This window comes from Scyliorhinus torazame, chromosome 15 (assembly GCF_047496885.1).
Source record: "Scyliorhinus torazame isolate Kashiwa2021f chromosome 15, sScyTor2.1, whole genome shotgun sequence".
Lineage (NCBI taxonomy): Eukaryota > Metazoa > Chordata > Chondrichthyes > Carcharhiniformes > Scyliorhinidae > Scyliorhinus > Scyliorhinus torazame.
In genome coordinates this window covers 150008385-150035522 of record NC_092721.1, presented here as the reverse complement: position 1 = coordinate 150035522, position 27138 = coordinate 150008385, and the positions used below count along the sequence as shown (strand labels likewise).

At 45.2% G+C, this 27138-nt stretch overlaps 1 protein-coding gene, 1 long non-coding RNA gene and 1 other non-coding gene across 3 annotated transcripts; 1 reads left to right on the top strand and 2 right to left on the bottom strand.

Moving 5' to 3' along the window:
• Positions 1 to 11256: 11256 nt before the first annotated feature.
• rpl21 (ribosomal protein L21) lies at positions 11257 to 20457 on the bottom strand. The gene is made up of 6 exons (XM_072476920.1): positions 20389 to 20457; positions 19626 to 19704; positions 17062 to 17123; positions 15672 to 15784; positions 12052 to 12202; positions 11257 to 11384 (listed from the first exon to the last, which is right to left on the bottom strand). Exons 2-6 carry the CDS (start codon positions 19690 to 19692, stop codon positions 11295 to 11297), a joined length of 483 nt encoding a protein of 160 aa, XP_072333021.1. The 5' UTR covers positions 19693 to 19704; positions 20389 to 20457; the 3' UTR covers positions 11257 to 11294.
• Positions 13953 to 14081, bottom strand: LOC140392223 (small nucleolar RNA SNORA27). Its single transcript, XR_011935283.1, has one exon. It is a non-coding gene; the product is annotated as a small nucleolar RNA SNORA27 (small nucleolar RNA).
• On the top strand, positions 15797 to 16134 carry LOC140391895 (uncharacterized). The gene is made up of 2 exons (XR_011935203.1): positions 15797 to 15947; positions 15999 to 16134. It is a non-coding gene; the product is annotated as an uncharacterized lncRNA (long non-coding RNA).
• Positions 20458 to 27138: the final 6681 nt, after the last annotated feature.

Sequence of the window (27138 nt, the reverse complement as noted above, 5' to 3'; positions counted from 1 at the left end):
CATGGTGGAGCGCAAGGGCCGCGGGGAGGCTGGGCAGCTGGCGGAGTTTTTTTGAAGATTGCTTCGCCAAGCTGAAGAAGGACACGCTGGACCCGATTTTTAAGGCTTCGTTTGATCAAGTTGTGCAGAATCAAGAGACCCACGGGGGAGCGATCCAGGAGGTGGAGAAAAAGATGTGCGAGCATGAGAAGTACATAACCATGCTGGAGACCAAGGTGGAGATGATGAACGACTGCCAGAAAAGAATGCTGGAGAACAGGTCCCGGAGGCAGAATCTTAGAATTGTCGGCCTCCCTGAAGGCAGTGAGGGATCGGATGCGAAGACTTGTGTGACGGACATGTTGGAGAAGTTGATGGGGGCTGAGGCGTTCCCTCGGCCCCTGGAAGTGGAGAGAGCGCACAGAGCCCTCGCGAAGAAGGCCCGAGCGAACGAGCTGCCGAGGGCGATTGGTGGTACGTTTTCACTGATTCCTGAACAAGGAACATGTTCTGCGGTGGGCCAAGAAGGAACGGAGCAGCAAGTGAGAATTGTGAGCTGTGCATTTATCAGGACCTGGGCGTAGATCTGGCCAAGAGGCAAGCTGGGTTTAATCGAGCAAAAACGGCCCTCTAAGAAGGGGGTGAAGTTCGGCTGCTGTACCCAGCCTATCTGTGGGTTACACATGAGGAACGGGACTTCTACTTTGAAACACCAGACGAAGTATGGACTTTTATTAAAGAAAATAGACTGGAGGCGAATTAAAAGACACTGAAGCCTTGGAGGAAGTACTGTGGCAGCGATTTGTTTTGCTGGGTTGTATAAGTCGTGCCATGTGTAATAAGGGGCTGTTTGGATGGCTAAAGGTAACTTTGTCTTGCAGGGAGCTGGTTAGAGGGGGGATGGGCTTTGGGTTTGTTTCTGGTTTTTGGGTGTTTTTTTTTCTAAAGAGGCTGTTTCTTACTGTTTTTTCCTGATGTTTGTTTACTGGGGAATGTGATGCTTTTAATATGTTTGTCCAAGTGGGGAGAGAACAATGAGGAGACAGACTGCTTGGTGCCAGGGGCGGGCGCTATCAAGTCGGCATGGGTCAGCTGACTCTCGGAAGCACAGTGGGGAGTGAGCAGGTGTTAAGCTGGAGCTTGACTGTGGTTGGGGGGAGCAGCTGAATGGGCCGGCCAAGAGGGCTCACGTGTTTCCGCATTTGAGGGGCTGAATGCAGACACACTTAAAGGTTACAGACTAGACTAGGTTGAGAAAGGGGTGGGTTAGCTAAGTGTTCCACTCAGGACTGGACTCAAAGACCAGGGGGGTAGGGATAGTGATCTTGATCAGCAAACGAGTGGCAATCGAGGCAGGGAGAATCGTGTCAGACAAGGGGGGTAGGTACATAATGGTGAGTGGGAAGCTGGAGGGGTGCGGGTGGCACTCGTGAACATATGCTCCGAATTGGGACGATGTGGAACTTATGAGGTGGGTTTTAGGTAAGATCCCAGACTTAGCCACATAACCTGATCATGGGAGGAGACTTTAACACAGTCATTGATGCGGAATTGGACCAGTCAAAATCCAGGACTGGGAGGAGGCCGGCTACGGCAAAAGAATTGAAGGGGTTTATGGAACAGATGGGGGGAGTAGACCCATGGAGGTTTGCACGGGCCAAGGACCGGAGTTTTCCTTTTTTCTCTCGTCCACAAGGTATACTCTTGCATCGACCTTTTGTTCTGAGTTGGGCGCTAATACCGGAGGTGGTGGATACGGAGTATTCGGCTATTGCAGTGTCGGATTATGGGTGGATCTACGGGTTAGTGTGGAGAGAGGACAACACTCGCTGTGGAGACTGGGATGTGGGGTTGCTAGCAGACAAAGCGATCGGTGGGCGGGTTAACAAGTCCCTCCAGAACTACCTGGAAACAAATGATATGGGGGAGGTCTCCGCAGTGACTGTTTGGGAGGCTCTGAAGGCAGTAGTCAGAGGGGAATTAATCTCTATTATGGGCCCACAGAGAAAAGGTGGAACGGGTTGAGAGGGATAGGGTAGTGCAGGAGATACTCTGAGGCCCCGGATGTGGGGCTACTGAGGGAGTGGCAGAGGTTCCAGGCAGAGTTTGGGCTGTTGACCACTGGGAAAGCAGTGGAATAGTTGAGGAAGGCAAGGGGGGGCGATTTTATGAGTGCGGGGAAAAGGCAAGCAGAATGTTGGCGCACCAGCTCCGGAAAAGGGAGGTGGCCAGGGAGATAGGTAAAGTAAAGAGTAGAGGCAGGAATACTGTCCTGGACCCAGTGGGGGTGAACGAGGTGTTTTAAGGACTTCTATAGTAAATTATGAGTCGGAACCCCTGGCTGGGGTGGAGGGGATGAGGCAGTTTTTGGATCAGTTGAGGTTTCTGAGGGTGGAGGAGGACCTGGTGGAGGGGCTGGGAGCCCCGATTGCGATTGAGGAAATAATCAAGGGGCTGGAGGACAGGCAGTCGGGCAAGGCCCCGGGGCCTGACGGCAGCCCGGTGGAATTCTAGAAGAGGTTTTCAGAGGTATTGAGCCCACTGCTGGTGAGGACATTTAATGAAGCAAGAGAGAAGGGAATCCTGCCCCCAACAATGTTGCAGGCCGCGATTTCATTGATCCTGAAACGGGAGAATGATCTGGAGCAATGCGAGTCATACAGGCCAATTTCTCGACTGAATGTGGACGCCAAACTGCTGGCTTACACACTGGCCACAAGGATAGAGAACTGTGTCCCGGGGGTGATAGAGGAAGACGAGATGCATTTTGTAAAGGGCAGGCAACTCCAGGCCAATGTTCAAAGGCTTTTGAATGTTATTATGATGCCCTCCGAAGGAGGGGAGGTGGAGGTGGTGGTAGCGATGGATGCGGAGAAGGCTTTTGATCGGGTGGAGTGGAATTACCTGTGGGAGGTACTGAGAATGTTTGTGTTTGGTGAGGGCTTTATTGACTGGGTGCGGTTGCTCTATCAGGCACCAGTTAGCGAGTGTGCGTACAAACCGGCTGAGGTCTGGGTACTTTAAACTACACCAAGGGACGAGGCAAGGGTGCCCCCCCCCCTCCCCGTTACTGTTTGCTCTGGCCATAGAGCCATTGGCCATGGTGTTAAGAGTTTCTAGGAACTGAAAAGAGCTGGTTCGGAGGTGGTGGAGCACCGGGTCTCGCTTACGCAGATGACCTGCTCTTGTATATTTCAGACCTGTTGGAGGGGATGGGGGAAGTAGGGGTTGGGGGAAGTAATGCGAATCCTGGAGGAATTTGGTAATTTTTCAGGGTATAAATTGAACATGGGGAATAGCAAGATGTTCGCGATCCAGGCAAGAGGGCAGGAGAAGAGACTGAGCGAGATGCCACTTAGAATGGTAGGGAAGAGCTTTTGGTATCTGGGAATCCAGGTGGCCCGGGAATGGAAGGCACTGCACAAGTTAAACCTATCCCAGCTGGTAGAACAAATTGAAGGGGTCATGCTCCTGCTATCACTGGTGGGGAGGGTGCAGACCGTGAAAATGACGGTCCTCCCCAGATTTCTGTTTGCCTTTCAGTGCCTCCCCATCTTCATCCCTAAGGCCTTTTTCAAGCGGGTGAATAAGATTATTTCGGGCTTTGTGTGGGTGGGTAAAACCCCGTGAGTGAAGAAAGTGTTGCTGGAGCGCAGTCGGGGGGGGGGGGGGGGGGGTGGATTGGCGCTGCCAAACTTCTTCAATTACTACTGGGCGGCTAATGTAGCCATGATTAGGAAGTGGGTAGTGGGGGAGGGGTCGGCATGGGAGCGGCTGGAGGCTGCGTCATGCAAAGACACCAATTTGGAAGCAGAGGGGGAGGCATGGGAGCGGATGGAGGCTGCGTCATGCAAAGACACCAATTTGGGAGCACTGATAACGGCACCTCTTCTGTTCTCGCCGGCCCGATATTCCACAAGTCCGGTGGTGGTGGCGACTCTGAGAATCTGGGGGCAGTGGAGGAGATGTAAGAGTGGAGGGAGCATCGGTTTGGACCGCGATTTATAATAATCATCGGTTTGTACCGGGTAGGCTAGATGGGTTCTGGAGATGGCAAAGGGCAGGAATAAGAAGGATGGGAGATCTATTTATAGACTGGAGCTTTCCCAGCTTGAAAGCCTCCGAGGATAAATTTGAATTGCCAGCAGGGAACGGGTTTAGGTATTTGCAGGAGCGAGACTTCCTGAGAAAACAGATGCCGGCCTTTCCGCCACTGCCGCCACGGGCGATACAGGATAGAGTAGTCTCCAGTACCTGGGTGGGAGAGGGGAAGGTTTCAGATATTTACCAGGAGCTTTCGGAGGCAGAGGAAACTCCGGTGGAGGAGCTCGAGGACGAGCTAGGAGGAAAGATAGAGGCGGGTTTATGAGCGGATGCCCTAAGCACGGTGAATACCTCCTCATCATGTGCCAGGCTTAGCCTCATACAATTTAAGGTAGTCCACCGGGCACACATGACAGCGGTCTGGTTGAGCAAGTTTTTCGGGGTAGAGGATAGATGTGCGTGGGAAGCCCAGCAAATCATGTCCACATATTTTGGGCATGCCTGGAGGGTTTTGCTAAGGCAATGTCCACGGTGCTAAAAACACGGGTGGTGCCGAGTCCAGAGGTAGCGATCATTGGAGTGTCGGAAGAGCCAGGAGTTCAGGGGGATGTCTTGGCCTCCCTGGTAGCCTGGAGACGGATCTTGTTAATGTGGAGGGACTCGAAACCCCCGTGTGAGAGCTGGGTTAGTGACATGGCTGGGTTTCTCAGTCTCGAAGATAAAGTTCGCCTTGGGTCAATGGTCGGGTTCACCCGGAGGTTTGTCGACTTTCTCGGGAAAATTAAAATGTCAGCAGATGAAGTATGTGGGGGGGGGGCGGTTTGATGTTTTAGGTTGGGATGGGGGGGAAATGTTTATTATACCATGTTGTTGTCATTGTTATGTTATTTTTATATAATTTTTAAATACCTTAATAAAAAATTTTAAAATTTTACATTTTATACACTACATTCAACAAGGGTATGCGTATCGGGTACAATATACAAGACATTTCCATTGGTATCGGTCTACCCCAACCCTTGTTTTTTTAAGATCCTTTCTTAGGTCACTTCTTATTATATGGTGGACAGTTATCCTTTATTTACATGTGTGCGGTCCATCCCACAATTTTATTTTCCGTGATTCTTTGGAGGTTCCATTTCTCGTGGCCTTGTTCTAGGTCCCCTGATATCTGTTTTGGCCGTTTCTGTTCTCCCCCTTCCCTCGCTCTATTGGCCTCGAACAGGTCCTGGAAAAGTTGGTGAATGGCCTCCATGCTTTGTGGAAGGCATCATATGACCCTCGATGGAGAAATTCCAACAGGTCTGCCAGCCAGTCTGCAGCTATGGGTGGTGGTGCTGCTGATTGCCAGCTGAGCAGGAATCTCTGGCGGATGATTAGGGAGGCAAAGGCGCGACCCTCTTTCCCATGAATAGCTCTGGCTGGTTTGATACCCCGAAGTCTGCCACTCTTGGACACTGCTCCAACCTCACCCCTACAACCTTGGACATTGCCTCGAAAAAGGCTGTTAAAAATCCGATCAGTCGGGGCATTCCCAGAACATGTGGGTGTGGTTGATCGGGCCTCCCTGGCACCATTCACATTTATCCTCCACCTCTGGGAAGAACCTGCACATACAGGTTATTTTCAGGTGTGCTCTGTGCACCACTTTCACCCGCATGAAGCTTAGCCTTGCGCATGAGGAGGTGGAGTTGACACTGCTCAGTGCTTGGCTCCAGAGTACCCACCCTATTTCCGTCCCTCATTCTTCCACTCATTTTCCCCGTGTTTTGTTCAGTGGGGAGCGTGCCCTTTCTAACAGTTGTCTGTACAGTTTTTCCCCAACCTCCCAGATTACACACGTCCAGTAGCTCCCCATGCATGATGTGTCTTGGACTGTATGCTGTCGTCTTGTGGAGGAAGCTCTTAACCTGTGGGTGTTGGAGTTTGTTTCTGTTAGATAGCTGCAGTCTCGCAGTCGGTTCCTCTAAGGTCACTAGCCTGTCTTCTGTGTACAAGTCCCTGGCGGTCAGTGTCTCCCCCCCCCCCCCTGTCCTGTCTCCACCTCCTCTAAAGGTGGCGTCAAGCATGGCTGGTGCGAATCTATGGTTGCCACAGTTGGGGGCCATTTTGGTCAGTCCGAAGTGTTGCCTTAGCTGGTTCCATGTCCGGAGATTGGCTATTATCACTGGGCTTGGCTGGCGGGGATGGGAGCGCTGCTGCAGCAGGGGCTTGGAGGGATGCCCCTATGCAGGAGCTCTCCTCCATCCTTGCCTTCTGCTTCTAGCTCCCTTGCCCATCCTCTCTCTCTTTCTGCTGTAGCCGCCCAGTTATAATATTGCAGGTTTGGGAGGGCCAGGTGCCCCCCCCCCCCCCCCCCCCACACACACACACACGCCTTGGAGTGTAGATCGGTATGGATCTGAACAGGAAGAGAAACTTGAGCAGTGCGTTCATCTTGATCGCCTGCACCCTCCCTGCCAGGGAGAGCGTGAGTGTGTCCCACCTCAGCAGATCCTTCTTTACTTCCTCCACCGGACTTGTCAGGTTCCATTTGTGGATCCCCAGATAGTGGAATTTGTTTTTGGGCTTGTTTGAACAGTCCCTCCAGTTCTGCCCCTCTCCCTTGTGGGTTCGCTGGGAAGATTTCACTTTTGCTCGGGTTGAGTTTGTAGCCCGAGAAGACTCCAGACTCTTTCGGGAGTATCATGTTGCTTTGGGGGTCCGAGGTGTCGAGGAGCAGGTTATCCCCATAGGGTGCTCTATGCCACCTCTCTGGAACCTCTTCCAATTCCAATTCTTGCTTTGGGGGTCCGAGGTGTCGAGAAGCAGGCTATCCCCATAGGGTGCTCTATGCCACCTCTCTGGAACCTCTTCCAATTCCAATTTTTTGCTGGGCAATCATCAGTGGTTAGATTGTCAGGGCGATGCGGGGACAGCGGGCATCCCCACCTTGTGCTCCTGGAAGTATTTGAGCTAGTGGTGTTAGTCCACACACTTGCCATGGGAGCACTGTACAGAGGTTTCACCCATGTGGTGAACTCTGCTTCAAGCCCAAACTGCTCCAGTACCTCTGAGATATTTCCACTCGACTGACTAAAGCCTTTTCTGCTTCCAGGGAGATGATCACCTCTGGTGTTTCTCCCTGGATGGGGCCATTACCACGTTCAGCAGGCGCCTGATGTTCGATGTCAGCTGCCTACTCTTAACAAAGCCCACACGGTCCTCTGTGACCACCCCTGGTACTTCCATCATTAATATGATTTGTATGACTTTGAGTTCAACATACTGACGATACATTAGATGGGGATGTAGCAGTAAGGATACACAAAGGTTGCAAAGCGGTAGACAGGTTAAATGAGTGGGGATACTGGCAGGTGGAGCATAATGTAGACTTTTCACTTTGGCAGTAATAATGAAAAGCACTTTATTTAAAAGCATCTTTTAAATGTCGAGACACTTGGGTATACTTGTAAAAGGAATACAGAAATTTAGTATGCACGTTCAGCACAAAAATGACTAGGTAATTACCATGTTGACCTTTATTGCAAGGGCAGTGAAGAACAAGAGTAAGGAAGGCATGCCACAATTGTACAGGTGAGACTACAGGTTTAGTGTAGTCTTGGTCTCCATATCAAAGGCAGATGCCTTAAGAGGTGGCACAGCAAACTATGTTGTCTGTGATGAAGGATTGAATAAATTGGGCCTATAGTATTTAGGATTTTGATGAGACATTACAAGATGAAGGGGCTTGACCGAGTAGACACATCATTCAGCTTTAGGAAAGAACCTGTTAAGAACTCGGCAGACTAAGGAAAATAGATTGATCATTTAGAACTGAGATGTATTTGAAATTGTAGTGTTGAGGTGGTCCATCCCTCGCTGTATTCAGGACAGGATATAGGGAGCCAAGCAGGAAAGTATTCCAAGGGTTGGTACAGACTCGGTGGGCCGAATGGCCTCCTGCACGGAGTGATCCATGATTCCAGATCAGCTATGAAATTATTGAATGGAGGAACAGCCTCCAGTAGATGAATGGTTCAGTCCTAATTCTATTTCTTATATAATTGGATTCCCATTATTTTGGCTATTCCCAATAAGGCACAACATATTTAATGCCTGCATTTCCTTATTCCCCATTTCACTCAGTTTTTGGGCATACTTGCTCTTAGTCCTTTTTTCAAATAAAAATAATAATTTTTGCCAGTTTACTTTCATTCTATTTTCTCCATCAATCCTTTACTGATTTTTAAAACACTGCTGATCCTCGGGTTTATTGCTATTTGGCACATTGTTTCTTTCTTTTAATCTATTATCCTTGGCTTTTGTAACCAGCCAAGGTTGCAACACCTTTATTAGTAGAGTACCCAATTTTGTTTTCCAATTCAGGGGCAATTTAGCATGGCCAATTCACCTACCCTGCACATTTTTGGGTTGTGGTGGTGAGACCCATGCAGACACGGGGGAAATGTGCAAACTCCACACAGGAAGGACCAGGATCGAACTCGGGTCCTTGGTGCCGAGACAGCAGTACTCGTCACCGTGCCGTCCCCAAAGTTGCACCACCTTTCTAATGAATGTTTTAATCCAAAGAATGTTTGCTCAAAATTCTCATCTCTAGTTTTGGAAGTACATCATCTTCATAGTTAGCATTAAATTGTCATATATTGCTAATCTCCAGAGGATCATTATGTATGATTCGGCAAGAGGGAAAATAATTGGTATATGGAATGCAATGTGGAGTTATCCACTTTGGTAGGGAATAGAATAGAAATAGAATTTAAATTCTAAGAGACTGGTCGGTGCTGAACTTCAAAGGTGCTTGGATGGTCTTGTTCATCAGTCACTGAATGGTAACATGCAGGTAAAGCAAGAAATTAAGGCTGCAAATGGTATGCAGACTTTATCAAGAGGATTTGAGTGTAGACTTTGCTGCAATTATAGGTTCGTGGTGAGATCATGTTCTCCTTGCCACCAAGGCAGTGCAATAAAAGTTCCTTTTTTTAAGTCATTCAATGGGTGTGGGATTCACTGTCTAGGCCAGCATTTATTGTCCATCCCAGATTGCCCTCAAGACTGTGGTGGTGGTACCTTATGGTGTATGTACATCCAATGTTGTTAGGGAGAGTGTTTCACCCAGGATGTTGATAGTGGGGGATTCAGTGATGGTAATGCCATTGAATGCAGAGTGGTGATGATTAGATTATCTGATTGGAGACGTTCATTGTCTGACCCTGATTAACTCCTGCAGTGATGATCTGGAGCTGAGATGACTGACAACCATCTTCCTTTCTGCTCGGTATGATTCTAACCATTGGAGTTTTTCCTGATTCCCATTGACTACCGATTTATTAGGGCTCCTCGTTCTTGGTCACTTGGTCAAATACAGCCTTGATGGCAAGGGCCACTCTCACCTCGAGTTAGCTCTTTTCACCATGTTTGACCAAAGGCTGTAATGAGGTCGGGAGCCAAATGCTGCCAAACTGAGTATCGGTGAGAAAGCAAGGGCTGCTTGATTGCACTATGATGGCCTTCCATCACTACTGATGATTGAGACTAGACTGATGGGGCTGTAATTGGTCAAGTTGGATTTGACCTTTTTGTGATTGGCATACCTGGGCATTATTCCACCGGAATATACCTGCATTTTAGCTGTACTGGAATAGCTTGGCTATAGGCACAACCAGGTTTGGAGCACAAGTCTTTTAGTGCTATTGCTGGAATAGTCAGGGCCCATAGCCATTGCAGTATCCTGTGCCTTCAGTGGAGTGAACCGAATTGGCTGAAGAATGACATCGGGGGAAAGTACATCATCCATTTGATCCTTAAGATTGTTGCAAATGATTTTTCGCACTGTTGTGCAAATGGGGATATTTGTGGAGCCTCCTCCTCCACTTAATTAATTGTCCAATAGTCACGGCTGGATGCGACAGAACTGCAGAGCTTAGATCTTTTCTGTTAAGTTTTGATATTGCGTACACTTGCTGGTTATGTGGCTTGGGAGTGCAGGTGGTCCTGTATTGTGGCTGCACTAGATTGGCACCTCATTGATACTGCACCTGGCATGTCCTGCTGCACTCTACTTTGAACCAGGGCTGATCCCCTAGCGTGGTGGCAATGGTAGAGTGGGGGATATGCTTGGCCATGAGCTGGAGTACATGTCTGCTGGTGCCAATGGCCCACAGCACCTCATGGATGTTTAGCAGTTGGTAGATCTGTTCGAAGTCTATCCCATTTAGCAGTGGCAGTCCGCATGGAGGGAATACTCTATGATGGCAGAGCTGCATCTCCACAAGAACTTTGTGGTGCTCTTACCAATACTGTCATGGGCAGATGCATCTGCATCAGGTAGGTTGGTGAGAATGAGGTAAAGTATGTTTTTTCCCTCTTGTTGGTTCCTTTCACCACCCACCTCAGACCCAGTCTAGCACCATTGTTCTTCAGGACTTGAGCAGCTCAGTCCGTGGTGATGCAACCAAAGCCACTCTTGAGTGATGGATCAGTCATCCACCCAGAGTACACTCTGCAACCACACCATCCTCAACTCTTCCTCAAGTTGTGTTCATGGATTGATTTCAGCTGAATGGGGAGTAGTATATGGTAATCAGCAGGTTTCCTTGCCTTTACTTTACCCGATGCCAAGAGACTTCATAGGGACAGGGTCTATAATGAGGACATCCAGGGCAACTCCTCTCGCTTGATTACCACTGTGCCACCACTTCTGCTGGGTCTGTCCTACTGTTGGGACTGGATATACCCAGGAATGGTAAGGTTGTCTGTAAAATTACAATCAGTATGACTGAAAGATTAATTCCTATTAAGATTAAATAGACTGGGCCTTTTTTTCTCTAGTTGAGAAGAATGCAAAGTGATCTCATGCAAACATACAAAATTCTTACAGGGCTCAATAGGGTAGAAGCAGCAAGGATGTTTTCCCCTAGCTGGAACCAGGGAACAAATCTGAATAGGCAGGCCATTTAGGACTGAAATGAGGAGGAATTTCTCCACTTGGGTGTGGGGAATTTTGAAATTCTCAGCCCACAAGGACAGTGGAGGTTCACTCATTGAGTATGTTCAAGCCCGAGACTGATAGATTTCAACTTATTAAAAACGTCAAGGGATATTGCAGGAATATGGTGTTGAATTACACTCTATAAATGGTTGAGCAGGCTCAAAGAACTGATGGCCTACTGCTGCACTTGTGTTCCAACATCAGAAGAAAGTTGGCAAAGAATGCAGAACATTGATACAAAATCTGATAAGAGTAAATTTATTTGATTTGGTATCAAAAATTATGCCATGAACTCATACGGAATTGGTTCCAGCAACTGCGGCTTGTTCGACTTAGTTCGTACGAAGTGTGCCTTTCTGGGCTCAGCAGGCTGCAAAGTAGAAAATCAGCATATTAGTTAACTGGTATTGTTGTTCTGATATTTAACCTTTAAATTATCAAAATTCTGCTTGGAATTGAAATCAAAAATGGGACAGAACCATGGGCATTAAACCATCACTATGTTTAGCTGCTAGTTTTGTACATGAATCAACATCTTGTCTGCTCTACCTCTGACTTAACATCCAAGTGTTCATTCAAACACCTTTTCAGGTCTTGTATGATGCAACTGTTTCAGCATAAAGGGAGATAACAAACAGTAAAATGTTCCAGCTAGGCTTAAAAGGAAAGCTTTTAGAGACCGCCAATATTTTTTAATAAACGTTTTCCAATTTAGCATGGCCTTCCACCTACCCTGCACCTCTTTGGTTGTGGGGGCGAGACCCACACAGACCCTGGTTGTGGGGGGCAAGACCAACACAGACCCAGGGAGAATAAGCAAACTCTGCAGACAAGTGACCCGGGGCCGGAATCAAACCTGGGTCCTTGGGGCTGAGGCAGCAGTGCTAACCACTGATCATTACATTTCAACTCTAAAAACCAGCTGATCAGTAATCTGCATTGCGGTGACACAACATTTGCTTTCTGATTTTGCTACAGGTAACATTCCACTTCTGTTTCGGATGATTATCTAAAGTTGAAGGCACCAGAGTCCTTACCTGGCGTTTTAGCTCAACCCAAGTCCCCTTTTCCTTGGCTTCTCTCTTTGCTGCTTCATTCGCTTTCACACGCTGCAGAAAGCTGTTCCTGCTTTTTGAATGCTTGATGTGCTCAATACGCACATTAATTCTTTTGGCGAGGATCTTACCCCTAGGGTGCAATTCAAAGCAAGGAATTCAGAGTACCACTAAACACCTAAAATTCATAATTGAGAACATCTGAAGCCCTCTCTAGTACATCAATGAAAAAATGGAACTGCATTGAGATCCTATCTTATCCAAGTTGATCAGCTTTAAATTGTAACAAAGCTCTAGATTTCTACGATAATTTAATGTGATAAGTTCCAATGAGACTTCACAGTGCAAGGTTGTCTTGAATTAAGTTTCAATGCCTGGCATTATGTAAATATCTTGGATAAACCATTGCTAAATCAAAATGTTCACAATAAAAGCAGGAGTCTTTTTCAATACCAGAAAGCTTTTAGTAGTTTTAACTTCAAATGGACCGGATACAAATGTCAAATAATGATGGATATAACAGATAACATTCTCTTAAGGTTCAATTACACTATTTGGGGGGGGTTAGCTCAGTTGCCTGGAAGGCTGGTTTGTAATGCAGAAGTGATGCCAACAGCATGGGCTCAATTCCCATACAGAATTTGAAGAATTAACTAAAGTTTTTGCCTGTATTTTGATGAGATTTGAATTCTGATCTTTGTCACATTAATATATATACCACTATTGTGAAAGCTATTGTATACACTATTGTGTATTAAAATCCATGAACACCAAATATTAAAGTCTCACTCAGTAAGCCCGATGGGTACTTTCATAATACTGCACTTTTTGAATAAGTATCATTTATGGAAAAATTATTTATCAAAACTGATTTTATAGTTTTATGCATAATGGTACAAGCTGTCATAGCAAGATTTAATTCTTCCAATAGTCTTGAATCTCCCCTCTGCTTTGTCACATTAATATATACCACTATTGTGAAAGTACCCGTATTAAAATCATGAACACCAAATATTAAAGTCTCACTCAGTAAGCCCGATGGGTACTTGCACTTTTTGAATAAGTATCATTTATTGAAAAATTATTTATGGGAATGTTATCCATGAAGTCCTGCCTTCTCAACCATGGCTGTCTCCTGAGGTGTGGTGATCTTAGGTTAAATCACCACCAGTCAGCTCTCCCCCTCAAAGGGGAAAGCAGCCTATGGGCATCTGGGACTATGGCAACTTTACTTTAGCTTGCAAAGATGGGCACCAACTGCTGACTTTCAAAAATCGACTTCAATGCAGTTAGGATAATTAATGCAAAGGACTAGCAAGATCCAAGATTACCAAAATCATGGTAAGTCATCACAGCTGGCATTCTAGCATCTAATAAACTGTTAAACACCAGATTGGGAAGACATAAAAATTAATTCCTGACTGTTCTTGTTTGCCCTTTGAAGCAGAAAAGTCATCCTTTTGATAACATTTCCATTGAGATAATTGGAGTGTGTATGATAAAGTTGAATTAATTTCATATTTTTGCAGTGTCCTGAACGTCACTGTAATAACTTACACAAGGCCGGGCAGAATGCAATTTTAAAATAAATTTGCCTGAAGTTATTGTTTTTGCTGTCTCCTGTTATTGCAGAATTTGAAGAATTAACTAAGTTTTTGCATGTATTTTGATGAGATTTGAATTCTGATCTTTGTCACATTAGTATATACCACTAATGTGAAAGTACCCGTATTACCAAATATTAAAGTCTCACTCAGTAAGCCCGATGGGTACTTTCAGAATAAGTATCATTTATGGAAAAATTATTTATCAAAACTGATTTTATAGTTTATGCATAATGGTACAAGCTGTCATAGCAAGATTTAATTCTTCCAATATTCTTTAACTGTCCCCTCTGACAGGAACCAAGTCAAATATAAATCTGCTTGGGTTTTTAAAGGGGCATTTTCCTGTACCCCACTTTAATGACCAGTAGACACCACACGTCTTAATGGTAAAGTGAAGAGGGGTGGCACAAAATTGGTTACACAGCAGCAAAACAAGTCACCATTCCACGAATGTGGTTCATTTACCTCATTTGTAGGCAGACCATTCGGCCTACTGGGTCTGCACCAACCTTCCCTTCCAAAAGAGCATCTCACCCAGGCCCACTCCCCCGAAACCCCACCTAACCAATATATCTTTGGACTGGGAGGAAACTGGAGCACCCGGAGGAAACCCACACAGACACAGGAAGTATGAGCAAACTCGTCACGCAAGATCAGAATCAAACCCGGGTGCTTAGAGCCATGAGGCAGCAGTGCTAACCACTGTGCCCTGTATTGCTGACTGCCTACCATACGATCCTTCAATTGAGATGGACAAGTCTTGTCATTTTAGTCCTGTAATTGCCTCCAATGGAACACCAGGAAAACCAAACCTTTCTCATCAATTCAGAATGTACCTGCCCACCACCAGCCCCGCAGTAAGCCTGCCTGTAGATGAAACTCTTTGCACCCCTTCATCACAGGGTATTTTATTGCTCTCCTGACAATATTTCCATAAAACTTGACCATCCAGAACTCTGCTGCCTCTTCCAGCCTTAATGATGCATTCCTCCATTTTTTTTATTTGTCAATTTTGCATATACACTTGTATATGGTCTAGGATTCCCTCTGTAGATCCTTCTAACAATTCAACCCTGTCTTCTGCACCCCCCCCCCCCTCCAAGTGTTCAATTCCCTCTGATTACTTAACTTAGGACCAGGTTTAACCTGATTATGCTTATATGAAAAGCCACAGGACATTAGATGTGATATAAATGTAAGCTGAATCACCAGCAATGCATTTTATCCCTTTCCTGGTACCACTACCAGTCTCCCAAGAATCTATTTTTATTGCCATTGTCTACATTGCACCCCATGGCAGCATAATTTTAAAAATTAGGTCGATTTTCACATGTATGCAAACTGCCACCCAGCTCCATCCCTCCTGACTCAATGTTTGTCTAATAACCAGTCTGCAAATTCTTCAATACCAGAATGGCAATCATCTTGCAGTCTTCAACACAAACTCTGCATGCCTTGCACTGATTTGATACACCATCTCAAGTTGAACCACATTGCTTAATCTCAACTGTTCTATTCAATTGAGTTGAGATCCCAAAATTTATATCGACCATCACATGCCGACCTCTGACATCATCTCTGCTTGCTGACCTGATATCCTCAAGGCTTTGTCTGCTTAAAGTCTGATTTCGATGTTTTCCTGCTGGCCTTCCCCACGTTTTTCTTCAATTTGTATAAAGTTCTGTTGCACAAATCCATTCCTTGCTGCTAACCACTCACTAGTGATTTTTCACAAATTATTTATTTATTTTTAAAATCCCCCTTCGAACAAAAGGCCTCACCTTTTAATATTCTCCAGTTCCTAATTCTGACCTCTGGTGCTTTCTCTCTATTGGCAGTCTCATCGTCCCTCCAAACCACTACTTGCTCAGCCATCCAACTATCTCCTTTCATGGCTTGGCATCCATTTCTTGAGGTTAGACCTCCAATGTTTTCAGACTATTTTTGATATTTAAAGCACAATACAAGTGCAAAGTTTTAACTGTTTATACTCACTTGACTTGTTTGTTGATGATAATGCCTACAGCATGCTGTGTAACATTATAAATTCTTCCAGTCTTGCCATGGTAACATTTGTGAGGCATACCCTTTTGTACAGTGCCTGTGCCCTAAAGGGAAAGCAACAGTTCAGCTTGCTCGGCAAGTTTTGAAATTAAATTTATGCTATTAAGCATGAAATTTAAATAGGAAAGTGTTTTAGTATGACTTATTTTCCTTGTAACCTGTTAGCTTTCTCTGGTATCAAATACTGCTCGCACTCTTAAACTTCAGGTTGCATTGAAAAAATTTTCAATAAAACATTTATAAAAAAAAAAACTTCAGGTTGCATTTCCAGAACGTTAACTCAACACATTTCTGAGGAAGTGACGTTGCAAAGTGATTTTGAGAGGCAAGGTGTAGCCAATGGATGGGCCCAAGGAAGTCATGGTTGCACAAGTCAGAATTGGAAGAATGAACTTTTACATTACTCCAAAGAACACATGAATATACAAAGCAAGCGTGAGTGTTATCTGGAAAGACTGTACCAGGGTCTTACTAATATGCACAGAATGTATTAATATGCACAGAATGTATTAATCTAAAGAGCCAAACTTTCATTAGTGCTAGTTAACAGCATTTAATATGGCTCCTGAAGGGGGCAATCCTACTCCATATACTCAAAAGGTTTCTGCATATGTGCAGAAACATGTGGACCATGGGGGAAAAAAAGCTAGACTTCCAAAGAGCACTAGACCCAAGGCTCACAAAAGGCTGTGTGTGCCAGGAACTCTGGACTACTCTTATAAAGTTGGAAGTTATATCCGGGTGTGAGGAGATTCTGTGCAAGCTGCCAGAGCGTACTGTTGTAATCACTACTGCTTTTGCAGAAGTATATAATTATAAAATGAGTAGAAAACGAAGGCCAAAATTTAAAATTGAGAAGTTATTCACAAGTGATCGACATAGTGGATTTAAACTTCTGATGAGATGTGGGCGTCGCCGGCAAGACCAGCAATTGTTGTCCATGGACCAAGCAACTTACTATGCCATTGCAACGGGCAGTTTAACCACACTGCTGTGGATCTGGATCACATTTAGGGCAGACCAGATAAGGATGGCATATTTCCTTTGAGATTTTCCAGACAAAGGAACTAATTCGGCCATTAGGTGTTTAATCAGAGAAATGGAGTGTCAGCGGCAGCAATCTGTTTTGTCAGGGATGAATCACCAGCCATTATCTTATGAATATATAGAATCTTAGAGTACTGGAAACAGCAACACTTGGATTCTAGAAAACAGAGCATCCCACTTTATGGTACATTGAAGCAGATCTGCACACCTGCATATCACTTAATTTCATTGATAAGGTACACCAGATCGAATGGCTAGATATATTATTAAATACCTTAATGTCAACAATATCGCCTTTCTTGTAGATACGGAAATAAGTAGAGAGAGGAACAGGCCCTAAAAAAAAAAAAACACTTCCATTTTAACGCACGACAACTAATAGTATTTTATCTAATAACAAGTTAATGCTGTGAATTCTATTTATACAAGTGCATATGAAGACATATTCTGTAAACAAAATTGAGGCTTATGGAATGGGAGGCTCCAAGTCAGCATGGACAAAATAGCTCAAGGACAGAAAACACCAGTCCGAGTAAATTGGTCCCTTTCCCAACTGGAGAATGGTAAACGCAGTAAAATATCTTTACTGCGTTTACCAATCACACACCTGGAGGTGTGGCAAACAATTTAATATAGAGATGTGTGAAGTGATGCATTTTGGCTGAAGAGAGGCATTTTGGCTGAAGAGATGGGGAGAGACAATGTGAAGTTGTTTACTTTGGCAGGAAGAATAAAAATCCAAATATTAATGGAGAACAGGTACAGAATTCAGAGCTGCAAAAGGGATCTAGGTGCTCTGATGCATAGGTCACAGGGTAGTATGCAGATACAGCAAGTAATTTAAAGGTACTAGTATGCTATATTTTATTACTAGATGAATTGAACATAAAAGAATGTTATGCTGCAAATACTCTAGTCCAGTAATAATAGCTTCATTGAAAATTTGGAGGTAGTTTCACCAACACCACCTTCGGGTTGGGGGCAGGGTCAAGGGAAATGCCGATTCGGGGGAACCGCAGATTTGAGCCAGGGATGTGGGATGGAAATTTTCGGAAATGGGAGAAGGGGATTTAGACACAAAGATTTGTTTCTTGGGGGTCGGTTTGCAGGAGCTAGAAGCGAAGTATGGGCTGGAGCAGGGGGAAATGTTTAGATACACGCAGGTTCGAGATTTTGCCAGAAAGGAGATAGAGCTTCCCGGTGGAGCCGGCCTCCACATTGCTGGAGGAGGTACTGACGACAGGGAGACTGGAGAAGGGGGTAGTGTTGGCGGTTTACAGAGCTATTTTCGAAGAGAAGGCACCACAGGAAGGGATCAAAGCGAAGTGGGAGGAAGAGTTGGGAGAGGGTATGGAGGGAGAGGTTCTGGTGTGAGGTTCTCCGGAGAGTGAATGCCTCCACCTCGTGCATGAGGTTGGGGCTGATCCAGCGGAAGGTGGTATATAGGGCACACCTCAAGGGAGAGGATGAGCTGATTCTTTGAAGGGGTAGATGTGTGTGAACGTGGGGGGGGGGGGGGGGAAGGATGTCGGACCAGCTGGGGTTGGAAACTGATGCAGATGTTGTAGCCTTCGCTTCGTTGATCGCCCGAAGGCGGATCCTGATGGGATGGAGAGCAACCTCTCCACCCTGTGCCCTGACGTGGTGGGGGGAACCTGTTGGAATTCTTGACTCTTGAAGGTTAAATTTGAACTGAGGGGAACTACAATTAATGGGCACTATTCATTATGCACTTTCAAGAACTGGATAACATCGAACATTCGTTTGGGGGCCTGTTTGTCATTTGTTTGTGAACGAACATGCAGGCTAATATTTGGGGTTTGGTGGGAGGATGGGATTGCTTTTATGGATATAGGGATTGACATATTCATTACTGATTATTGTTAGTGGGTGTGAATTGGAGAAAATATGAACAAGGAGAATAAAAATACTTTGTTGTTTGGTCTCCTTATTTAAGGGAAGATGTAAATATTTTGGAGACGCTTTACTATATTTATGCTAGGATTGAGTGGCACGTCTTGGGAGGGATGATTGGACAGACTGGGCTTGTTTTTCACGTAGAACAAGGGGAGATCTTATGGAAGTACATAAGATCCTGAAGAAGGGGAGATCTTATGGAAGTACATAAGATCCTGAACGGTCTCAACAAGGTGGACATGGAAAAGATGTTTCCATTTGTCAGAGGAATTAGGGATTTACAGGTCAAGTTAGGAGATGAGAATTTTTCTTCTTCTGAGGGCTGTGCAATTTAGAACACTGCTCCAGAAGGCATTTATTATATATTAAGGGATATCAACCATTATCAGGGACGGAGTGCCGGTGCATTAACTTGCTCACTGTGTTGCAGAAGACAGAGTTCATTCATAATTTGAGCACCAGGCACCACTGAAATCCACATACCAACATCATTCACTGAATATAATCAACCCATCACACTAAGAACTGACCGATGATTTAATCTGAGGGTCACCACACTTTTTACGGCAGAAGTTGATAATAACCTCATGGATAACTTCAGCCGGTATGGGAATTGAACCCATATTGGCATCCAATGAGCTAACCAACCAGACAGAATGGTGCAGAGGTATGCCCGACTTCAGTCAGTGTTTCTGTTGCTGCTCACTATCTATTCATTACATGAATTTTCTAGTAGATCAAAGACTGGAGTAATCCGACTTGCCCAAAATGCAATAACCTGCCAACAGGATGGCTGATTCATAGCCCAGCAGCAGATAGGGAAATGTAACAATCATAAGAAATGACTACAATCAAAAATCTTGTACTGATTAATGTAAATTTTCTAAACAAAAAAGCAGCGGGTGTAATAAGCAATCTCACCATGTTTCCTGAAGGGCCTTGCAAACATGTATCGAGTCCCCCTCCTCTTACCCCTGGTGTTCGTCATCTTGAACCTTTACTGAAGAAAAATAAACGTTATTTAGATTCCCGTGTATGTCACGCATTTCAATAAACGCCAACACAGAATTATTGCTGAACATAGTTACATCGTAGAATGGTTATAGGAGACAGTTCTGCCCTTCCGTGTCCGAGGGCTGGCTCTCAGCCCAAAAGCAACTCATCCAGCTGCAAATCCCTCCGATTTTCCATAACCTTAGCTTTTTTAGTTAATTATCCAACTCTCTTTTTAAGACCTGACTGAATTCAGAGGATGCATTCAAGATTCTAACCACCCTTACGATGTCGGCTAATTGAAACAAATTAACCGATGGGGGACACGTCGGCAACTCAAACCAGCTCCTTTCACAACGCTCTACCCCAGCCCGATATGACCTGGAGCCCCCGTGGCTGCATTCCTACCATTATCGCCGTCCTTTTTAAAGCGGGGTTGAATATTCTGCTGCCTCTCGCGACCACATGGCCCGGTCTGGGCGGCCATGTGGCGAAAAAGAGGGCGCAGGAGTGACTCGGCCCTCGAGTGTAGAAGAGGGGGGGGGGGCCTGCCCAACGCGAAACCACAACCCGCTCGTTACAACATGATGAGCCGCGAACGAGACCCGGGAGCCGAGTTTGACCGTTCACCACCACCCCCGATGCCCCATTTTTCACGAACAATCCGGTCGCAGCTTCAGCAGCTCGGTACCTGCAAGATGGCGGAGCTCGGCAGAAAGAGAGAGTGAGGACCCCAACCGCCTTAACATGGCTATCGGGGCTGGCTGGCGCGGCGCCTGATCAAACGGGGACTATTAATCACAACGGCATTCTATTTAATTAATAAATATCACATTAGGCTAAATCTGCACAAATATACATTGACTTGGTGACCAGTTTTTAAATTAGGCAGCGAGATAGTTTGAAGGTCCTGTAACGTTGTCGGTCACATGACTCGGGGTTCGTTTTTTTTTCAAAACAAGGTTTTTCCGGTTACAGCGGGTATTTATAAAGCGCCTTTTACCAATGTGGCGAGGCTCGTCACAGGAGTATTAGTGAACTGAATTTGACAGTAAGTCATATTAGGTGGTAGGACAGATGATTAAAAACCTGGTCAAAGAGGTAGGTTTTGTGGAAGAAAGATGTTAACGTCTTCTCGACTGTCAAAAGTACTGTCAGCAAATGTGGAGGATGTGTAACGCTTGAAACCACAGAAACTGGAGGTCAGAATGGGAGGAGGGCAGATATCTCTGAAGGTTATGGGAGGCGTTGCAGAGATTAAAGATGGATGAATTCGCAGAGCCATTTGAAAACAATGAGAATTTTAAAAGCAAGGTAATGTTTTAACTGGGAGCCACACGGGTGTTCGAGATTTACAAGTTAAGGCACAGGCAACATAGTTTTAGATGATTTCAGGTTTATGGAGCATGGGAGGCTGGCGAGGGTTGGTTTGGAATAGTTCATTTGAAAGGCAATAAAGATATGAATAAGGACTTCAGCAGCAGATGAGTGGGGGAGGGATGAAATTGAGATGAGTTGGTGAATAATTGGCATAGCTCTAGTTTTGAGTTCAACTAATTATTATAACATGCTAATATAATCATGATCTAGTTCATTCAACTTAGTTCAAAATAGGATTTTCTAATAAAGATAACATTCTTCTATCGTGTCAATTTTTCCAACATGCTGACAGATCAATGAACAGTTCTTTAATACTTGGGACGTTTACACTGCATAAATGGAATCATACAATGAAGGGAATCACGTCTTTACTTATCTCTTTAATTGCTGTGAGCTAATGTTTAACAGAATTACACAAGAGGGGAAATTAAAATTGCACACATGAATGCAGGAAAATCTGTTTCCAAATTCTTAAAATTAATCTATCAATGTTGTCAAATACGCCTTTTCTTTGATTTTTCATTGTCCCACAATACATTTATACTTTTGCAGAGCACGATAAGCATTTATTGACTATCCCTAGTTGCTTTTCAGAAGGACAGATAAGCTGTCTTTTTTTTTTAAGAAAAATGTATTTTATTCCAAATATGCATCAGAACAGGTTGCAGGAAATAAACACCACTTCCCAACAATCAACTATACAGTCTGTACATATTCTCCCCATCTCCCATGCGACGAACATGCGGTCACAAACATCCCCCACCTTTTCTCAAACCCCTCTGCTGAGCCCCATAACTCATACTTTTTTTAAATAAATGTTTTTTATTGGGCTTTTGAATAAAGTATATTTCCTGTAATGTACACAAAATAGGATATATCATAGAAGAGAAGGGAAATGCACAAAAAAACAAAACAAACAACAAAAAAGTTAGAATAAAATAACTGGTAGGGTATTATGTGCTAGCTCAACGACAGCAGCTCTGTCCAATTGGCAGTATTGTTTTTAGCACCTAAGTAGGCATCTGTGGGGGGCGGGCGGGCGGGGGGGGTACATATACATTTGGGTGCCGGGGAAACAAATCCAGAACAATTAAAGAGGGCAATACGCGAATGGATCTGGTGTTGGTGTTGTCGCTTGCTTCTCCCAGACGGTTTTCGTTGTCGTCTCGCGATCACCGCCGCTTCAGCCGTTCGTCCCGTCTTTCGCCTGGATTTTCCTTGTTCCCTGCTCCTGTAGGTGCCAAGTTTGTTATTGTTTCCCGTGCCCTCCTTCTGGCTGTCATTCCCTTACCTTCTTTCCCCCCCCCTCTCCTGTGGTTCGCCTTTTCTCTTGGGTTAAGCTACTTTCCCCTGATTCTTGGCTACCTGGCTATTCTTCTGCTTGTTCGTTGGCCACAAACAGGTCCCAGAACAATTGGGTGAATGGCTCCCACATTCTGTGGAAGCCGCCATCTGACCGTCGGATGGCGAATTTGATTTTCTCCATTTGGAGCGATTCTAAGGGGTCAGACAGCCAGTCTGCAGCTTTGGGTGGTGCTGCTGACCGCCAGCGAACAGGATTCTACGGTGGGCGATCAGGGAGGCAAAAGCAAGGGCGTCCGCCCTCCTCCCAGGAATAAATCTGGCTGGTCTGATACCCCGAAGACTGCCACTTTCGGGCATGGCTCCACCCTCATCCCCACCACTTTGGACATTGCCTCGAAGAAGGCTGCCATAACTCATACTTTATCTTCTCTAACCGCAGGAAGTTGTACAGGTCACCCAACCATGCTGCTACACCTGGTGGCATTGTGCTCTGTTTTCTATTCTTCATTTAATAAAGATAAAGAGCCACCTTTTATTCCAGGAATCTTCAAAGACACTTCCTAGCTAGCCAGTTCCTTTCCTTTCTCCACTAGAGTAGCATCTAGGGAATCCTATCCTACATAATCAGAAGTGAAGCACCAAGTAGTAAAAATAAATTTACGGCATACCAAACTGTTGGGGTAATAAATTGTTTGAACTGCATTTCTGCTTTGTGTAGGGTATTTGCCTTCCTTCTGGACCTGCATAACCTTTCCCTTTCGTTTGCTGTGTGATGATGGTAAAATTGTGCAGGACTCAAAAATGGGACAAAAGGATATGAACTAGTTGGTTGAGTGGGCAGGAACATGACCGAGGATATAATGTAAAATTATCCACTTTTTTGAATAATGAGACTGAAGTGGTTGCATTCAGAAGGAACTGGGTATACTTCTACACGAATCACAGAAAGTTAACATGCAGGCACAGGAAGCGATAAGGGAGGCAAATGTTAGAAAAGGAGTCTTATGACAAGGCATTGGTGAGGCCATACCTGGAGCAGTGTGTGCAATTTTGATCTTGCATAAGGAAGGACATACTTGCCTTAGAGAGGGAGTGCAGCAGCAAATATTTTTTAGATTGGTACGAAAGTAGATGCTTGAAATCTGAAATAAAAACAGAAAATGCTAGATATCCCCAACGGTCAGAGTTGGGGGTGCGATTTAATGGAAAAGTCTCTCATTTGTGATGAGATTTGCTGGGAGTTTTCAGTCGGCGAGTTCCCCACCATCATCTATGACACTTAGTCACTTTTTTGGGCCCCGAGGAGTTTCTCACCGGTTCAGCCTACACTTAGAATTATTTTCATCATTGTGGACCTGAACTCAGACATCGGGCTGCCATTTTGAAAGAATTCCCTAATCTCTTAAGTGAGCTTGTGGGTCCCTCACACCCCCCACCCATGGGCAATGTCACACCCCACACACATGGGCATTACACCCCACATCCCCCCAAGTGAGGACACCCCGCTATGGGGTTCCACCTCTTTAGGCCCGTTTGTGTGGACCAGTACTGAACAGCGTCCAGCTGCGGCCTCCCTTGGGAGGTGAATCCCAGGAGGCCAGTAGATATGGGGTAAGTAGGCCTTAAATATGTTTAAAGCCTACTTATGCGAGCACGGCTTGGTCCCGCTGATTGTGGGTGGTGATCTTGACACCGCGCGGGACTTGGGTAGATCCCATGAGGTGTCGTGGCTGTCGGGAAGCCTGGAGAAAGCTTCACCTGGGATCTATCAGCCACATCATGCTTCCACTGGGGTGCGACGTGGCTAGTAGTTCGTTCCCAACATTTTGGGTCACTATGACCCATCATCATAACTGAGGAAAGATAGAAATGTAATGGACTTTGAACAAGTAAAAGGGGAGGAACAACAATCGGGAAAGTCTAGTAGCTTGGAGGGTAGGAGAGATTAAATGACAAAGCGTTTTTGTGGTAACGGGTAAAGTAAGAAAGAAACAAAGTGTCCAGATGAGGTGTGAATGAATGGCTGGATAGCAACTGTCTGAATTTAAAGTGAAGGAATAAGTAAACCAAACCAGCAAAAAGAAATGGAGGCAGAGGTCATGATTTAAAATTGTTGATTTCAATGTTGGCCCAGAAGGCTCTAGGTATAAAGTCGAAAGAGATGTTCCTGAAGCTTGCATTGAGTTTCACTGGAACACTGATATGCCAAGAACCCCGGGATCAATTACGGCCTTGGGTGACTGTGGAGTTTGCACATTCTCTCTGTGTCTGCGTTGGTTTACTCCGGGTATTCTGATTTCCTCCCACAGTCCAAAGATGTGCTGGTTCGGGGATTAACCATGCCAAATTGCCGCTTCATGTCCAAAGTTGTGCAGGTTAGGTGGATTGGCTGCGATCAGTGCATGGGGTTATGGAGATTGAGGAGTGGGGTGGGAATGGGTCTAGGTGTAGTGCTCTTTTAGAGGCTGAATGGCTTCCTGCACTATATGGATTCTATGGACAGCAAACGCAGTGGGAGCCAGTGGAGAATTGAAATGACAATTGATTTCTAATTTCACTTGTGTTTCGACTCCAGGAAAATTGGGGCTGGAATTAACCGCGCATTAGCCCAGGTTGTCATGACAGTACATAAAAACACCTTTGACCACTAGTACATCAGGTAGGGGTCCGCACTTGACCACTAGTACATCAAGCAGTGGTCTGTACTTAATGGCCTCGAGGCCCTGCAGAAAAAGGATATTGTGGATCCTGTCAAATGATTTCCTGAACGATTATCAGAGTCATGAGGGTTAACCCTCCACAAAAACTTTCAAACAAGCACAAGGATCTAACTTGGTAGGTAATGAGAAGGGCCATCCGTGTCATTTCCTTTCTGCATGTTCAGAGTCTCACTGCTTTCACTTGCTACCCTTGAGGCATCTTTAGTGGGGAAGAGATCCACTGGAATGTGCCTTTGCAAAGCAGGTCCGGAAAGAAATATAGAAGTTTTGTTCAGTTCATCTTAAGCAGCACAATTACGCAGGACTCGGTGCCCTATGGGCTGACCCCAGGGATGAACACCCTGATAAACATCAACTGCTGCTGAGGAGCATCAGCTCTGTGAAAGATGCTTTTTGGTCTGCCTGAAATTTACTGGTCTTCCAAATCAAAGCTGTCGATGACAGTATTGCAGTCTGGCACATCCCAAGGTCCAGGACTACTTACTGAGGGACACATTGAAGCTTGGGGCAGCTGCTGTAGACTTGATTGGCAAAGGTCACCGTCTAAGGCCTCCAACCATAGTACACCAAGAGGCTCACCAGCTGTATGTGCTAGAGAGTGCTTGAGATTAAATTAATTGCCGTTACAGGGTATATTTACAATGCATAAGACACCTCATGTACTTGAAATAAACTGATCTGTATTGCACTTTATGTATTGTCAAATTTGAACAGTACTTTTAGAAATGTTACGAATGAAGTATATTTTTGGGGGGAAAAAGCCAGTTCTCCTTTTTCTCAGCTGACCGACACCACCGACTTCTTCCTTTTGTTAGTGTTACTTTTCTTTGTTGAATAGGCACTGGAAAAGCCTGTGAAGAAAACATTGTAGCCCAAGAAACATTAAAAATCTTAAAAGCCTGCGACAGCCAAGTTTCTTGAAGTGCTGCAGAGAAATCGTTTTGCCAATCGATTATTTTTAAAGTTGAATTGCCAATGAGAGTTTTTTTAGCTTTATTATAATCAGTTGCCATGTCAGCCAGGAATGCTGGGCAGAAAATGGCACCTTGCTTTTAATGATGTGACTGAGCAGCTGCTGCCAGAAGTAAGAAAGAGTGGTGCCCTGTTTTAGGAATGCAAAAGAAGCCAAAAGGAATTTAATGATTTTCCCAAGAGGGAGATGAAAAACGCTGAACATTTAAATATGCATACGGCTGTTTGAGAAGTCCTTGGCAACAACCTAGTGTATGTTATCACACAATGTCATACTCGTTTAAATTGTATAATTTAAGTTAACAGAATCTTATACTCGGGCACATCACCATCTGCACACACTCAGCACAAAAGTAGTTGGAAATATAAAAAGAAGCAGCAACTTCAACCTCATTGAGTTCTTCACCTCGCAACATGATGCACAGATACTCCAGCTGCTATTGGAGGCTCTTCCAAACTGCAGTTACTAATGAAGATCATGTGGTGAACGTATTGCTACTGCAATTCACCACTGTATTGTACTGTACTATGTTGATGCCCCTGTGGGCTCTGCCTGTGGCTTTGCCCCCTCATAGAAGATAGAACATAGAAAAATACAGCATAGAACAGGCCCTTCGGCCCACGATGTTGTGCCGAACCTCGGGGGTGGTATATAAACCTGCAGCCTGTAGGCGGCACTCAGTGCAGAGCAGTCGCAGGCAAGCACAGATCTAGCTTATTAAAACCATTGTTCACTTCTACTAATCGTCTTGTGTGGATTGATGGTTGCATCAATTTGATAAGCTAAGATATCGCAATGGAAGCCGCCCTCAAATCTGATCGACTGGAACTCGACCCACAGGCAGCTGAAGCCAAAGGAATCTTCTCACATTGGCTCCGCTGCTTTGAGGCCTACCTCGCCACCTCCTCCTCGCCCGCCGTCACCGAGGCACACAAGCTGAGTCTCCTCAACACCCGGATGAGCCACAGAATCTTTTTACTAATCGAGGATACGACCAAGTATGCAGACGCGGTCGGGATCCTGAAAAGACATTACGTGAGGCCGATGAACGAAGTGTTCGCGC

Coding starts and splice junctions, on each gene's coding strand:
- rpl21 (XM_072476920.1), bottom strand. CDS start 19,692: ATGACGAACACCAGGGGTAAGAGGAGGGGGACTCGATACATGTTTGCA. Junction 15,785..17,061: donor GCGATATTGTTGACATTAAG/GTATTTAATAAT, acceptor CTTTCCCTTTAG/GGCACAGGCACTGTACAAAA. Junction 12,203..15,671: donor ATCATCAACAAACAAGTCAA/GTGAGTATAAAC, acceptor ATTGCACCCTAG/GGGTAAGATCCTCGCCAAAA.